We start from the raw sequence: 15606 nt of genomic DNA on the forward strand, positions 1-15606 counted from the left end.
GAACTGAGAGTTTCAGTAAATCCCCTCTCTTTTTTTTGTCTCTCTCTCTCTCCTCTTTGTTCAATAGAAATACATTAAAAGGCCGGCTCGGGTTGATAACAGCTCATTGCTTAGGGCTCTGGTCTTGGTGCCTCTGAGGTAGAAATTGATCTGAGATTGCGACCAACAGATCTATGAAGGCATTTTACTGAAACTGTTTCTTCGCAGACTCGTATCGCCCTGACTAGGATTCAGCAGGGCCTAATCCCAGCCTGAGAGCCGATGGACTGAGGGCTGACAGGGCCCAAACATTGCGCCTCAGGCTGTGTCGGGGTCGCTTCCAGGAGGCAGTGGGAGAAGGGCTGTTACCTCCTGGGTTGTGGGGGAATTGCTTACCTGCAGGGTTCTTTTCAACAATAATTAAAAAAAACAAACACCTACCTTTTCGCAGGCTTTTTTTTTGTTGCAGCAGCAATCAGGCTTCAAAAGTTCTGTCCAGCAAGGCCGCACCCACCATTAGAGATGAAAAAAAAAAAGGCGCGAGGATTGAAAGAGGCCTCGCAGCCGTTAGCGGTCAAGCCTGAGCTCCCTGGCAGCCCACGTGCCTCGGAGCTCGCGACCCAAAGATCTCGCCTCGTGACCCCACTGGGGGCCAGCCGCCCACAGTTTGGGAAGCCCCTGGCCTAACCTCGCTGTGAAACCGCGGACAGGGTACTGATGCGGGGGGGGGGGGGGGCGGGGTTTAATCTAATTCTGAACCCATCGGCTGGATGGTCGGATCAGAGCCTAGGCCTAGGCCCCACCCCACCCCCCACCCACGCCCGGAATACGATCCAGCCGCGATGCCCTTCATGATAGTGTGGTCTGTCAAAGGGAGATGGTGGCGTGGTGGTGATGTCATTGGGCGGGTAACCCAGAGGCCTAGGGCTAACGCTCTGGGGAGCAAGGCAGCTACTGAATCTGGAATGAAAAGCTGGTTATTCTCAGTGATGGTGTCCATGGCACCATTGGTGATTGTTGCTGAATGTCCTTTGGGTGGGTGGGGGGGGGGAGGGGGTTGGGGGGCAGAATCTGTCATTCTAATCTGATCTGGCCCACACGTGACTCCAGGTCCACAGCAATGTGGTTGATTCTTAAACTGCCCCCTGAAATGGCCTGGCAAGTCGCTCGGTCAAAACCTGACGGGTCCGGATGTGACCACAGGATTAACACCGCACCCCCCCCCCCTCCCCCCTCCCACACACTGAAGTCAACGGAAAGCAAGATTGGGTCAGGCCGCAGGCTGACACCCCACCCAATCCCGTGGAATTCCCTCCCAGCCAACTGGGTTAAAATTGGGACTGGGATAAGGTGCGAGCGGGTGACCGTCGTCTCTGTCGAGCCACCAATGATTGAGGTGAGGCAGGGAGGGAGGGATGGGGGAGAGAGGGAGAGAGAGAGAGAGAAGCGGGGGTCGAAAGAATACGAAGAGTCGCCTTTTTCTTTCTGGCGGATGGGAACCCACTTGTCCTTGGCTGAAAAACGTCGCTGGAGGTAAATGAACTGATGCCAAGGCAGACAAATTCTCCCAATTTTATTTTGAGGTCTGTATTATCACACACATACACACAGGATGATGTGTACAGATATAAAAACAAGTCTAATAAATAGGGTTGAGGTACACCGGCACCGACGCAGTCATTCGACCTGCCTCACAGAGGGCCAAGGTCTATCGTACGGGCAGCGCCAGGCAAATGTGGCAGCCACAGCTCTCCCTCCCACTGGAAACAAGCAGCGGAAGAAAGCAGGCCGGCCTGAACCTTTCAAACGCAAAATAAAATCTTCTCTGTTACAGGTTTGTTTCCTTGATGGTGCCTACCTCCTGGCTGGGTGGGTGGGTGGGTGGGTCGGGGGGGGTGGGGGTGCAGTTGGGGTGCGTATGAGTTGCTGGCTCGTCTATCGGACCTCCTTGCTCTCTCCTTCCTCCCGAACGAGCGGCTGTTGGCCGGAGGCAAGCTGGGGGGCGCAGGGAGGTGGTCACGACACGATGGCGCACCCGGTCCCTGTTTTGGCTGAATAACCACACACCCCGGGTCACCGTGGGAAGAGTTTACCAGTCAGAGGTGAGAAGCAAGGGAACCTTGGCTGATTTATCCAGGGCGGAGATACGGAGCGGGGAAAAGCCCCGGCTGATTTATCCGGGCGGAGATACGGAGCGGGGAAAAGCCCCGGCTGATTTATCTGGGCAGAGATACGGAGCGGGGAAAAGCCCCGGCTGATTTATCCGGGTGGAGATACGGAGCGGGGAAAAGCCCCGGCTGATTTATCCGGGCGGAGATACGGAGCGGGGAAAAGCCCCGGCTGATTTGTCCGGGCGGAGATACGGAGCGGGGAAAAGCCCCGGCTGATTTATCCGGGCGCAGATACAGAACGGGGTAAAGCCCCGGCTGATTTATCCGGGCAGAGATACGGAATGGGGAAAAGCCCCGGCTGATTTATCCGGGCAGAGATACGGAGCGGGGAAAAGCCCCGGCTGATTTATCCGGGCGGAGATACGGAGCAGGGAAAAGCCCCGGCTGATTTATCCGGGCGGAGATACGGAGCGGGGAAAAGCCCCGGCTGATTTATCCGGGCGGAGATACGGAGCAGGGAAAAGCCCCGGCTGATTTATCCGGGCGGAGATACAGAACGGGGTAAAGCCCCGGCTGATTTATCCGGGCGGAGATACCGAGCGGGGAAAAGCCCCGGCTGATTTATCCGGGCGGAGATACGGAGCGGGGAAAAGCCCCGGTTGATTTATCCAGGCGGAGATACGGAATGGGGAAAAGCCCCGGCTGATTTATCCGGGCGGAGATACGGAGCAGGGAAAAGCCCCAGCTGATTTATCCAGGCGGAGATACGGAATGGGGAAAAGCCCCGGCTGATTTATCCGGGCGGAGATACGGAATGGGGAAAAGCCCTGTCTGATTTATCTCCCCCTCCTGAATCCATACACTCTGAAGCACTCCACCCAATCCCCAGAGCACTGAACTAGCTGAGAACAATAAACAAGACAGGCCACAGATGGAGCTTTACTGCTCTGACGGTTTAAGTGTTATATGGCATCCCATATTCCAGTTATTAGAACACAAAGATAGGTATATCACTATCAACAGTATTACAAAGACAGTGTCTGACCCACTGCCCCACCCAGTCCCAGAGGGGGAAAGGACAGTGTCTGACCCACTGTCCCAGCCAGTCTCAGAGGAGGAAAGGACAGTGTCTGACCCACTGTCCCGCCCAGTCCCAGAGGAGGAAAGGACAGTGTCTGACCCACTGTCCCGCCCAGTCCCAGAGGGGGAAAGGACAGTGTCTGACCCACTGTCCCGCCCAGTCCCAGAGGGGGAAAGGACAGGGTCTGACCCACTGTCCCACCCAGTCCCAGAGGAGGGAAAGGACAGTGTCTGACCCACTGTCACACCCAGTCCCAGAGGAGGGAAAGGACAGTGTCTGACCCACTGTCCCACTGATACTCAGTTGGAAGCCTCCGAGTGAAAGATGACGTGGGATCCTCCCAGCGAACGGCGAGGGCAAAAGCTAATCAAAGGCAACACTGTACAGAATCCAGGTTAATTCAGCAGGGCAAGGATTACTCATGAAGTTTACAGAGTACATGCTTAGTCAGCAGGGCAAGGATGACTCTTTGTGTAATTATATAGAGCTAGTGTTTTCTCAGCAGGGTAAGGAGTACTGATGAACTGTACAGAGTTCATGTTTATTCAGCAGTTTAAAGATTACTCACTGTAACTGTACCGAGCCCCCGTTTATTCAGCAGTTTAAAGATTACTCACTGTAACTGTACCGAGCCCCCGTTTATTCAGCAGGGTAAGGATTACTCACTGTAATTGTACCGAGCCCCCGTTTATTCAGCAGGGTAAGGATTACTCACTGTAATTGTACCGAGCCCCCGTTTATTCAGCAGGGTAAGGATTACTCTCTGTAACTGTACCGAGCCCCCGTTTATTCAGCAGGGTAAGGATTACTCATTGTAACTGTACCAAGCCCCCATATATTCAGCAGGGTAAGGACTACTCATTGTAACTGTACCAAGCCCCCATATATTCAGCAGGGTAAGGATTACTCTCTGTAACTGTACAGAGTCCCTGTTTATTCAGCAGGGTAAGGATTACTCTCTGTAACTGTACAGAGTCCCCGTTTATTCAGCAGGGTAAGGATTACTCACTGTAACTGTACAGAGTCCCTGCTTATTTAAAATGGGATGGGAGGGTGGGATCAGTAGTAAATGAACCCTCTATTTCTACAACCTGCAGTTGTGTACAAACCGAACGCCGGCACCAACCCCTCCCCCCCACCCAGCCTTCACAAAGGTACGATCCCTCAAAGCTGAAACCCATCTTTGGCGAGCAGTATTCTCATTCGGGCATCAAAGGGCCAGACCCATGATACAAAGTCAAGCAGCTTCTTGGGGGGCGGGGGGGGGGGGGGGGGGGGGGGGTGGGGGGGGTGCATCGTGGCGGGCATGACGGCTCCTCGCTCCCTCCCTCTCGGATGGGCTGTTATGTACAACGGTAGATGATAGGGTGGGCGCAGTGGTAGCCACCCGGCACCCCCCCCATCCTGGTCAGCTGCCCACAGCCCTATAAGCTGACACTGCGGTGGTGCTTGAAGAAGGAGGAGGGGGGCCTCCTTACCCTGTCCGCGTCCCGGTCATCGCTGTCCAGGCTCAGCGCGTCCGACAGCTCCTCCAGGTGCTCGACCGAGTCGAATTTCTGCAGGTCCGAGGCGATGGTCTGGAAGCTGAGCACCGACATGGTGTCCGAGGGCGGCCCCTCTGCCCCCAGCGGGGTGCGGGCTGAGGCCTTGTCCACCGCCTCCTCCTCCTCCTCCTCCTCCTCCTCCTCCTCGGGGTAGGCCGGGTGGGCCTCCGCCCCCACCGGGGAGGCCCGGCGGCTGCCGAGGCGCAGCAGCCGGCGGGCGTGGATCTGCTCGCTGATCTGCTCCAGGTTCCTCAGGGCGACAGAGTACTTGGTCTTGGCCTGCGACACCTGCTTCTCCAGGGACGTCACCTTGGCCTTGTGTTCCTGTGGGCACGACGGGGCAAGAGTGAGATGGGGGCAAGAGTGAGATGGGGGCAAGAGTGAGATGGGGGCAAGAGTGAGATGGGGGCAAGAGTGAGATGGGGGCAAGAGTGAGATGGGGCGCCGGCAATTCCAACAAAAGCACACCCCAGTTCCTGAAGGGGCTTGGCAGGGTGGACGCTGAGATGCGGTGCCTAAAACCCAGGTGGGTAGGGGTGGGGGTGGGGGTGGGGGAGGAGGGAAGGATGGGGTGGGGGGGTGCGGGTGGTAGTGCGGGGAGCTGAGTCTCAGGACGAGGGGCCGATCGCTTAGGACTGAGATGAGGAGAAACGACTTCGCTCGAGAAGGGTTGAGTGTCTTTGGAATGCTCAACCCCAGAGGGTAGCGGATGCTCCATCGTTGGATACATTTAAGGCCGGGATAGGCAGGCGTTTGGTCTCAAGGGTTATGGGGAGTGAGGGGGGGGCGGGGTTGGAGGGAATGGAGTGGATGCCCAAGGTCAGCCATGATCTTATCGAATGGCGTGCAAGCTCGACAGGGGGCCGGAGGGGTCTGCTCCCACTCCTGCTCTTTTCGTCCTCAACGGAGGGAACAGCGGAGTTCAGGCCGCCAGTCTCCGTTCCACATTGCACATCAGAGCGTCCTTCACCTCAGCAGTGGTGGGGTCGTGGGTGGTGGGTGAGGGGTTGTTTGGGGGTGGGGGGGGGGAGGGAAGAGCGAGTGGGGTGAAGAGGAAATAGGTCACTGCACAGGCAGGTTTAGCTGGAGCTAGCATAACGGGACAGGAGAGTTGGGAAAGTTATACCCCTTCCACCCCCCAACCCCCCTCCGGGTCTTCAAAATGTTGGGATTTACAGGACTCAGGAATGGAAAGCAAGCAAGGGTGGTAGCTGGGGGCGGGGGGGTTAAAATATTTACCCCGCTTAACCCTGTCGAAACTAATCGAACCTGGAAAAAAGCCTACCCCACCCTCCGCCTCACCCAGTCTCTGTATAATCCACCGCCAGCACTATCTAACCCAGATTCTGTATGATAAATAAAGGCCACACTGTACCTCCAGAATCTGGTTGAACTGGGCTTTGAGTTCAAAGTAGGGCTTGGATTTGATGATTACCCTCTTGAGGGATTTCTGGAGCTCCTGGACGCGGCCCTCTGCTTCCTGGCACATCAGTGTGACTCGCTGGTGTTCACGCTCGCTTCGCAACCGCTCCTCCTCTGCCTCGTTCACCTGAGGCCACACAGCAAGGGGACAGGATCAGCAGTTTCCAAGAGCAATAGAGATCTCCCTCCCACCCACATCTCTACTCCAAGAGCCTGCCTGCTGACACTGGCCTTAAGTTACAAAGGCAGATTGTACACTGGGATAGCAGTGCGAGATGCCCAGAGTGCAGACACCCAGTTTATGCACCATTTCACAGTGCGAGGCACCCACTGCGCGCTCACCCCCCTCACAGAGCGAGGTGCTCAGTGCGCGCTCCCCCCTCAGTGTGAGGCACCCAGTGCGCGCTCCCCCTCACAATGTGAGGCGCCCAGTGCACGCTCCCCCCTCACAGAGCGAGGCACCCAGTGCACACTCCCCCCTCACAGTGCGAGGCGCCCAGTGCACGCTCCCCCTTCACAGTGCGAGGCGCCCAGTGCGCGCTCCCCCCTCACAGAGCGAGGCACCCAGTGCACACTGCCCCCTCACAGAGCGAGGTGCCCAGTGCGCGCTCCCCCCTCACAGAGCGAGGCACCCAGTGCACACTCCCCCCTCACAGTGCGAGGCACCCAGTGCACGCTCCCCCCCTCACAGTGCGAGGCACCCAGTGCACACTCCCCCCTCACAGAGCGAGGCACCCAGTGCACACTCCCCCCTCACAGTGCGAGGCGCCCAGTGCTCGCTCCCCCCTTCAAAGTGCAAGGCGCCCAGTGCATGCTTCCCCCCATATGGTATGAGTTGCCCAGTGCGCGCTCCCCCATCACAGTGCGAGGCGCCCAGTGCACGCTCCCCCATCACAGTGCGAGGCGCCCAGTGCGCGCTCCCCCCCATACAGTGCGAGGTGCCCAGTGCGCGCTCCCCCCTCACTGTGCGAGGCGCCCAGTGCGCGCTCCCCCCCATACGGTGCGAGGTGCCCAGAGCGCGCTCCCCCCCATACGGTGCGAGGTGCCCAGAGCGCGCTCCCCTCCCACTGTGCGAGGCACCCACTACACACTCCGTCACACTGCCAGGTTGTCAGGAAGTTATAATAACTCTCATAATATTACTGGAATTTATTGTGAAATAGAGTAATAGTGGGATGTGTCTATATGTGTGTGCGTGTGTGTGAGAGACTTAATTGAATTAGAGGAAGCTAGTCTGGGTGCTTTGATCTAAGAAGAGAAGTTAGGTTTGAAATGTTAATTAGATAAACATGGGGAGGTTTAGAAACCTAGGTGTCAAGGGAACATTTGCATTTTTAAATAAACCAGGCTAAATTGTTTTCAAAGGAGGGAGTGAAACGTGTCACCTAGCCAGGTGCAGTTTAGAAACTGTGTGTTTGTTTATTTACTTATTTTTCCCCAAGGATAGCGAAATAGCAGAGAGGTAAGTTTCAAAAGGCATAATGAAACAATGGATATTTGCATTCAAAGGGGAAAATACGTCTAAAGGAGTGAAGGCTGTGTGTATGGGGAGGTAGTTTAAGATCCAACAAGTGTGAAAAGCCTGCAGCCTGTATGTACCAAACTGCTGCCTCCAGGGACTGAAGTGAAGAGAACTCACTTTGAATCTGATAAAAACAAAAAACTGCGGATGCTGGAAATCTAAAACAAAAACAGAATTACCTGGAAAAACTCAGCAGGTCTGGCAGCATCAGCAGAGAAGAAAAGAGTTGACGTTTCGAGTCCTCATGACCCTTCAACAGAACTAGGCGAATCCAAGGAAGGGGTGAAATATAAGCTGGTTTAAGGTGGGGGGTGAGGGGAGAGAAGTGGAGGGGGGTGGTGTGGTTGTAGGGACAAGCAAGCAGTGATAGGAGCAGATCATCAAAAGATGTCACAGACAAAAGAACAAAAGAACACAGGTGTTGAAGTTGGTGATATTATCTAAACAAATGTGCTAATTAAGAATGGATGCTAGGGCACTCAAGGTAAATCTTTGGATGATCTGCTTCTATCACTGCTTGCTTGTCCCTACAACCACCCCCCACCCCCCCATCTCACACACACACACACACACACACACACACCTTAAACCAGCTTATATTTCACCCCTTCCTTGGATTCACCTAGCTCTGTTGAAGGGTCATGAGGACTCGAAACGTCAACTCTTTTCTTCTCCGCCGATGCTGCCAGACCTGCTGAGTTTTTCCAGGTAATTCTGTTTTCACTTTGAATCTGACTGTTCAGGGTATTGTTTACTTTGCCAGGGTCTTTTGAAATCTAATGTTGCTTTAACGAAAATATAACTGGGAGTTAAACTGATTAGGGGATTTAGGAGTATCATAGTAGTAATTTCTAGATCTACGAATGCATTTGAAGTCATTTCTCTTATTAATAAATGTTTAATTTAGTTTTATAAAAACCAGTAAGACTTGGTGGTCTTATTGCTGCTGAATTCAAAGCCTCTCGAGACATACAAATTGCATATTAGTTGTGACAGTTATTTCAAGTTTCCCTCTGTGATTTGAACAGCTCAGCATTTACCATCTGCTGTGTCACAACACAGGTGCCCAGTGCACCCTCCCCCCTCACAGTGCGAGGCGCCCACTGCGCGCTCCCCCCCTCACAGTGCGAGGCGCCCGCTGCGCACTCCCCCCTCACAGTGCGAGGCGTCCAGTGCACGCTCCCCTATCAGTGCAAGGCGACCAGTGCACACTCCCCCACTCTCAGTGCGAGGCGATCAGTGCACGCTCCCCCCCCCACAGTGCAAGGCGCCCAGTGCATGCTCCCCTCTCACAGTGCGAGGCACCCACTGCGCGCTCCCCCCTCACAGTGCGAGGCACCCAGTGCGCGCTCCCCCCCATACGGTACGAGGTGCCAGTGCGCGCTCCCCCCCTCAGTGCGAGGCACCCACTACACACTCCGTCACACTGCCAGGTTGTCAGGAAGTTATAATAACTCATAATATAACTGGAATTTATTGTGAAATAGAGTAATAGTGGGATGTGTCTATATGTGTGTGCGTGTGCGTGAGAGACTTAATTGAATTAGAGGAAGCTGGTCTGGGTGCTTTGATCTAAGAAGAGAAGTTAGGTTTGAAATGTTAATTAGATAAACATGGGGAGGTTTAGAAACCTAGGTGTCAAGGGAACATTTGCATTTTTAAATAAACCAGGCTAAATTGTTTTCAAAGGAGGGAGTGAAACGTGTCACCTAGCCAGGTGCAGTTTAGAAACTGTGTGTTTGTTTATTTACTTATTTTTCCCAAGGATAGTGAAATAGCAGAGAGGTTAGGTTCAAAAGGCATAATGAAACAATGGATATTTGCATTCAAAGGGGAAAATATGTCTAAAGGAGTGAAGGCTGTGTGTATGGGGAGGCAGTTTAAGATCCAACAAGTGTGAAAAGCCTGCAGCCTGTATGTACCAAACTGCTGCCTCCAGGGACTGAAGTGAAGAGAACTCACTTTGAATCTGACTGTTCAGGGTATTGTTTACTTTGCCAGGGTCTTTTGAAATCTAATGTTGCCTTAACGAAAATGTAACTGGGAGTTAAATTGATTAAGGGATTTAGGAGTATCATAGTAGTAATTTCTAGGTCTATGAATGCATTTGAAGTCATTTCTCTTATTAATAAATATTTAATTTAGTTTGATAAAAACCTATAAGACTTGGTGGTCTTATTGCTGCTGAATTCAAAGCCTCTCGAAACATACAAATTGCAAATTAGTTGTGACAGTTATTTCAAGTTTCCCTCTGTGATTTGAACAGCTCAGCGTTTACCATCTACTGTGTCACAACACAGGTGCCCAGTGCACGCTCCCTGTCACACTGCACAGTGCAAGGTGCACAGTGTACAACGCATACCACACTCCAAGGCAGTTGCATTGTGGACTGGAAGAGAGGCAGGGAGTGATTTTTAAAATTCATTTACAGGATGTGGATGTCACTGGTTATTGCCCAACCCTAATTGCCTTTGAGAAGGTGGTGGTGAGAGGCCTTCTTGAACTGCTGCAGTCCATGTGGTGTAGGTACACCCACAGTGCTGTTAGGGAGGGAGTTCCAGGATTTTGACCCAGCGACAGTGAAGGAACGGCGATATCATTCCAATTTGGGATGGTGTGTGACTTGGAGGGTAACCTCTAAGTGGTGGTGTTCCTATCTACCCGCTGCCCTTGTCCTTCTAGATGGTAGTGGTCGTGGGTTTGGAAGGTGCTGCCTAAGGAGCCTGGGTGAGTTGCTGCAGTGCATCTTGTAAATGGTGCAAACTGCTGCTACTATGCGTCAGTGATGGATAGAGTGAAAGTTTGTGAAGGAGTGCCAATCAATCGGGATGCTTTGTCCTGGAAGGAAGGACAAGAGGATTTTGTCACACTAAGGAGTAGAACAAGCACTGGGAGTGTCAGGCTGAATTATGTGTTCAAGTCTCTGGCATGGGACTTGAACCCATGATCTTCTGACCCAAAGGTGGGAGTGCTACTGGTTGAGCCACAACTGGCGCTAACGTGTGCAAAGAAAGTGTTCCTTATTCCTGGATAACAGCCAGCGGGACACACTGGGCTCGATCTGATTTCAGTGCTTGCGAGAGAGGATTTTTTTTTTAACCATGGGAAGGCTGGTTTATCTCTGGGCCTCATTTATTTCCCTCTAAGGAGCTGGAAGGGTTGCTATACGGGGTGAGAACCAGCTAAGCGATTGGCTCGCTCGAGGCTGATGGGACCGTACAGGTCCTAGACTGCATTCAGAGACGGTGCGGGAAAGCAGCTGTTTGGAGGTGAGGTTACCTTGGAGGTGGCGTGGTTCAGCATCTCTTGCCAGGTGGGGTCCAGGCGGTTTCTGTCTGCCATCAGGCCTTGCTCAGCTACGTACACCATCTCGCGGGCGGCGTTGTGCATGCTGACCGCTCTCTCGTAACGCAGGGCGGCCTTCTGAGTCTCCTGCTGGGCCTTCAACACAAGGAAAAGACGGCGGCATGTCATAATGTTCACGGCCGCTTCCTTACTTTCTATAGACTGGCACAGGTGCTGGAGGCATCACGGTGCCTTCAAGTAAACAAGTTACAAACCCCCTCTTCCCCACCCTAGCCCTCCCTCCCATCCACACCGGCCCCAACCACTCGGACACGTGTGGCTGCTTCAACATTGAGAGCCCCTACATACAGCTACAAGCACCACCGCCCATGAGGACAAGCGGTTACCTACACGTATCTACATAGATAGGTGGACAGATAAGACAGGCGGACAGGTCAGCGGGAAGTCCTTTACACACACATGCCACAGGAAGCCCCACACACACACACACACACACACACACACACACACACACACACACACACACACACACAGGCACAGGCAGAGAGATTTAGACAGGCGTGCACTCACAGACGCACACAGGCAGGTGGACCGCCCCTACTTGGTGTGCAGTCGGTGCTGACTCTCCCGATTGTATTGACCCATGGACGACAGGCGCCCCTCTCACACCTCGCTGAATGGTCGCCCTTCAAGTGGGACTTTGCACAGTGAAGGCAGCCAGGGCATTTTACAATGCACTTTTAATCACGATAGGCCATAGGATATGAATGAAGGTAAACCACTCATGCAAAATTCACAGGCACAGCGACCTCCCCCCCCACCTGGGCGAGAATGGGCAGCACAAAACCCCCAGCGGGAACAGGCGAAGCAGGCAATCCCCCCCTGGGGCGAGAATGGGCAGAGCAAACCCCCCCCAGGCGGAGCAAACCCCCCCGGGTGGAGCAAACCCACCAGGCAGGAACAGGCGGACTCACCTCTTTTGCCTGGCGCCTGGCCTCATAATATGGCCTTGCCTTCTCAATGCAGTTGCCAAGCTGGGAGCCCTGAGCATTCAATTTCCTTGCAGATTCTGACAGGATTTTCCGGTAGGTGTTCCTCGCTTCCTGTGGGAGGTGCAGATCAATACTTAAAAGAAATACCACAAGGTTCTATATCCAGAGGCAGGTTTACTGCAACCTCATCCATATTAAATACCAGACAATGGAAAGCTCCCTCTACACTGTCCCCACCAAACACTCCCAGGACAGGTACAGCACGGGGTTAGATACAGAGTAAATCTCCCTCTACACTGTCCCCATCAAACACTCCAGGGCACGTACAGCACGGGTTAGATACAGAGTGAAGCTCCCTCTACACTGTCCCATCAAACACTCCTAGGGCAGGTACAGCACGGGTTAGATACAGAATAAAGCTCCCTCTACACTGTCCCATCAAACACTCCCAGGAGAGGTACAGCAAAGGGTTAGATAGAGAGTAAAGCTCCCTCTACACTGTCTCATCAAACACTCCCAGGACAGGTACAGCATGGGGTTAGATACAGAGTGAAGCTCCCTCTACACTGTCCCCATCAAACACTCCCAGGACAGGTACAGCACAGGGTTAGCTGCAGAGTAAAGCTCCCTCTACACTCCCCATCAAACACTCCCAGGACAGGTACAGCACGGGATTAGATACAGAGTGAAGCTCCCTCTACACTGTCCCCATCAAACACTCCCAGGACAGGTACAGCATGGGGTTACAGAGTAAAGTTCCCTTCACACTGTCCCCATCAAACACTCCCAGGACAGGTACAGCATGGGGTTAGATACAGAGTAAAGCTCCCTCTATACAGACCCCATCGAACACTCCCAGGACAGGTACAGCATGGGGTTAAATACAGAGTGAAGCTCCCTCTACACCAACCTCATTGAACGCTCCCAGGGCAGGTACAGCACGGGGTTAGATACAGAGTAAAGCTCCCTCTACACTGTCCCATCAAACACTCCCAGGGCAGGTACTGCATGGATTAGATAATGCAAAACTTTCACTATAACCTGTTTTTAGTCACAAACTGAGAAAACATCCTGTGCAAAACCAGAATGATGTATTTTTTTTCTACCTCCCAAACAGGAACCTGGCTTCTTTGGGTGGGACAACCAATTTAATGCCAGACTAGGGATGATCTAGTACTGTCAGCCAGCACCAATTGGATTTAGACCGATAACCTGCAGCCCTCACAACCCACAGCATGAAAGTCAGTCACTCATGTTTGATCCGGTTCAGGCTGTCTTTTCCATAGGTGACAAGACAGCGCAATAACCCAGGAAAACCAGGTCCCCTTTCAGTGCACTTTCATAACATGATATCATCCTCCTCGATGGGCTTATATAAAGCCACCAGTGACGCTTGCGCCACACATCAAACATGGCGCCACTCGAGCGGGATGCGTATGGACATGTGGAAAAGGAGGTTTCAGCGATTGGCTGAAGGACAGAAAACAGCGAGGCATGACAGTGAGTATTTTTCTGACTGGAGGATGTGTATGATTGGTGTTTCCCCAGGGGTCAGTGCTGGGACCAAGGACCTGGATCTTGGAATATAGGGTGGAATTTCAAAATTTGCCAATGATACGGAATTTGGAGGAGTGGCAAACAGACAGGGTGGTGCAAATCGCCCACAACAGGTTATAGACAAGCTCGCAGAGTGGACAGACTGGAATTCAATAGAGAGAAGTGAGCTGATGAAGGGCCGGGGATAGGCAAGATAGACATAATGGCACAGTTCCAACGAGTGTGCGGTAGTAGAGGAACCTTGGGGTGCCTGTGCATCGAACTTTGAAAGTGCCAGGACATATTGAGGGAGTGATTAGCAAAGCATATGGGGTTTTGGGCATAACAAGCATTGAGTACAAAAGCAGGGAAGTTACACTGAACCTTTATAAAGCTCTGGTGAGGCCACAACTAGAGGATTGTGTCCAGTTCTGGGTGGCCACACTTTAGGAAGGATGTATCGATCTTTGAGAGGGTGCAGAATTGTTCCAGGATTGGAGGGGTTGCAGTTATAAAAGGTCAGGTTAGAAAAGCTGAGGTTGTTCTCCTTGGAGCAAAGGAGATTGAAGGGAGATTTGATGGAAGAGTACAAGATTATGACAGGCTTAGGTAAGGTAGGCAAGGAAAAGGTGTTCCCATTAGCTGACAGTACAAGGATGGAAGTTTTGGGCTGGGGAAGCAGAGGGAAAGTGAGGAAGAACTTTTTTTTTTATAAAAACGCAGTGAATGGTACTGACCTTGAACTCATTGCCACGGGGGTGGTGGGAGCGGAGACCATCAATCATTTCAAATCGTAACTGGTTCGGCGCTTATGAAAATAAACCTGCAGGTCCACGGGGATCAAATGGGTGATGGTGGGGTGGGGGGAGAGTGGGGTTCACTGGATCTCTCTGCAGAGAACCGACATGGACTCAATGGCCTGAATGGCCTGCTTCTGCACCATAAATGACTCCACAACATTTACAAATGTCTTGCAAACAACACTGGGTACACACAGTAGTCCTGGCAGGACATGCAGTAGTCTCCTGCGTGTTAACTGTATATCAGCTGTGGGAATTATATGCAGGGAAAGGGCATTAATTGGGCTTTCACCTGAACACACAAAGACACAAAAAGATACTGAAGTGAAACTGTGACATAGTTGAGTTAGGAGCTACATGCTTGTAATGTTTAGCTCTGTAAATAAATATATGACTGAATAAAAACAGTCGTCAGTGATATCCTTCACCAACTGGCATTCTGGAGTAGAACAGTGCACTCCTTGTATTCTTCTACTCCTCCATTTCCCTCTTCCTCACCTGAAAGCACAAGTTCTCACTACAATCCAGTTACATCTGTCCTAGGTGGCCTCTGGTATCTCACTGCATTCCTCCTTCGTGACCTAGCGGGATATTGGGCAACATCCTGATCCTAGAATCGATGAGCCCTGCTGGGGTTGGGGACCGATTCACTTTTCCCCTCATCCACTCCTCAAACCTGTTCCCCGCACGCCACAAAGTTAATTGAAAGTGCTCACACTGTACGCTGTTCTGTCAGTCAGAGCACTCAAACTGGGTGAACTGACTGCCCCGGCAGGACAGCCTTGCTCTGGCTGTGCAGGGCAGGGGTTGTTGTATATACTCACATTTAGCTGTAGCTCCAGTTTATTGATCTCTTCACTGGCCTGGTTAAGGTGTTCCAGCTCCTCCTGCAGGAAAGAAGGTTACTTGCAGTCAGCAGGGACCGTGTTCATAGCTCAACCTTGACACCCCTTGACTGTAACCATGCACACCTACACACACACCTACACACACACACACCTACACACACACACACACACACAAACACACACACACACACACCCTTCTTGACTGTACCCCATCTACATACACACAGACACAATACCCTGCTACTGTAACCCACATATCCACTCTGCGCATACACACACACACCCCGCTGCTGTAACCCACATACTTCCTCTACAAACACAAAGAGACCCTTCTGCCCTAAGACCTGTACTTTTCTATTGTTACGAACATTTTTAAAGTTGAATATATATGTTTGTGTTAAGAAAGCAAAATGGTTTCAGTTTCATTTAAGTTGTTTGAGAGTCTTGGTGCTTGGATGGTTTCCT

The 15606-nt window shown here is 52.3% G+C and overlaps 1 protein-coding gene across 2 annotated transcripts in view; it reads right to left on the reverse strand.

Moving 5' to 3' along the window:
• Positions 1–4466: 4466 nt before the first annotated feature.
• Positions 4467–15606, reverse strand: part of sh3bp5lb (SH3-binding domain protein 5-like, b) — a 50646-nt gene continuing 39506 nt past the window's right edge. Inside the window, exons 2-6 of one of the 2 annotated variants that reach the window (XM_041212833.1) lie at positions 15118–15180; positions 11940–12068; positions 10939–11100; positions 6091–6264; positions 4467–5039 (exon numbers count right to left, since the gene is read on the reverse strand). In XM_041212833.1, the coding sequence (XP_041068767.1) occupies positions 4596–5039; positions 6091–6264; positions 10939–11100; positions 11940–12068; positions 15118–15180 (972 nt within the window). In that variant the 3' untranslated portion in view covers positions 4467–4595. The remainder of the gene's footprint in view (positions 5040–6090; positions 6265–10938; positions 11101–11939; positions 12069–15117; positions 15181–15606) is intronic. The other variant, XM_041212835.1, reaches the window with a different exon arrangement.

The sequence above is a fragment of the Carcharodon carcharias genome, chromosome 19 (assembly GCF_017639515.1).
Source record: "Carcharodon carcharias isolate sCarCar2 chromosome 19, sCarCar2.pri, whole genome shotgun sequence".
In the NCBI taxonomy this organism is placed as follows: Eukaryota; Metazoa; Chordata; class Chondrichthyes; order Lamniformes; family Lamnidae; genus Carcharodon; species Carcharodon carcharias.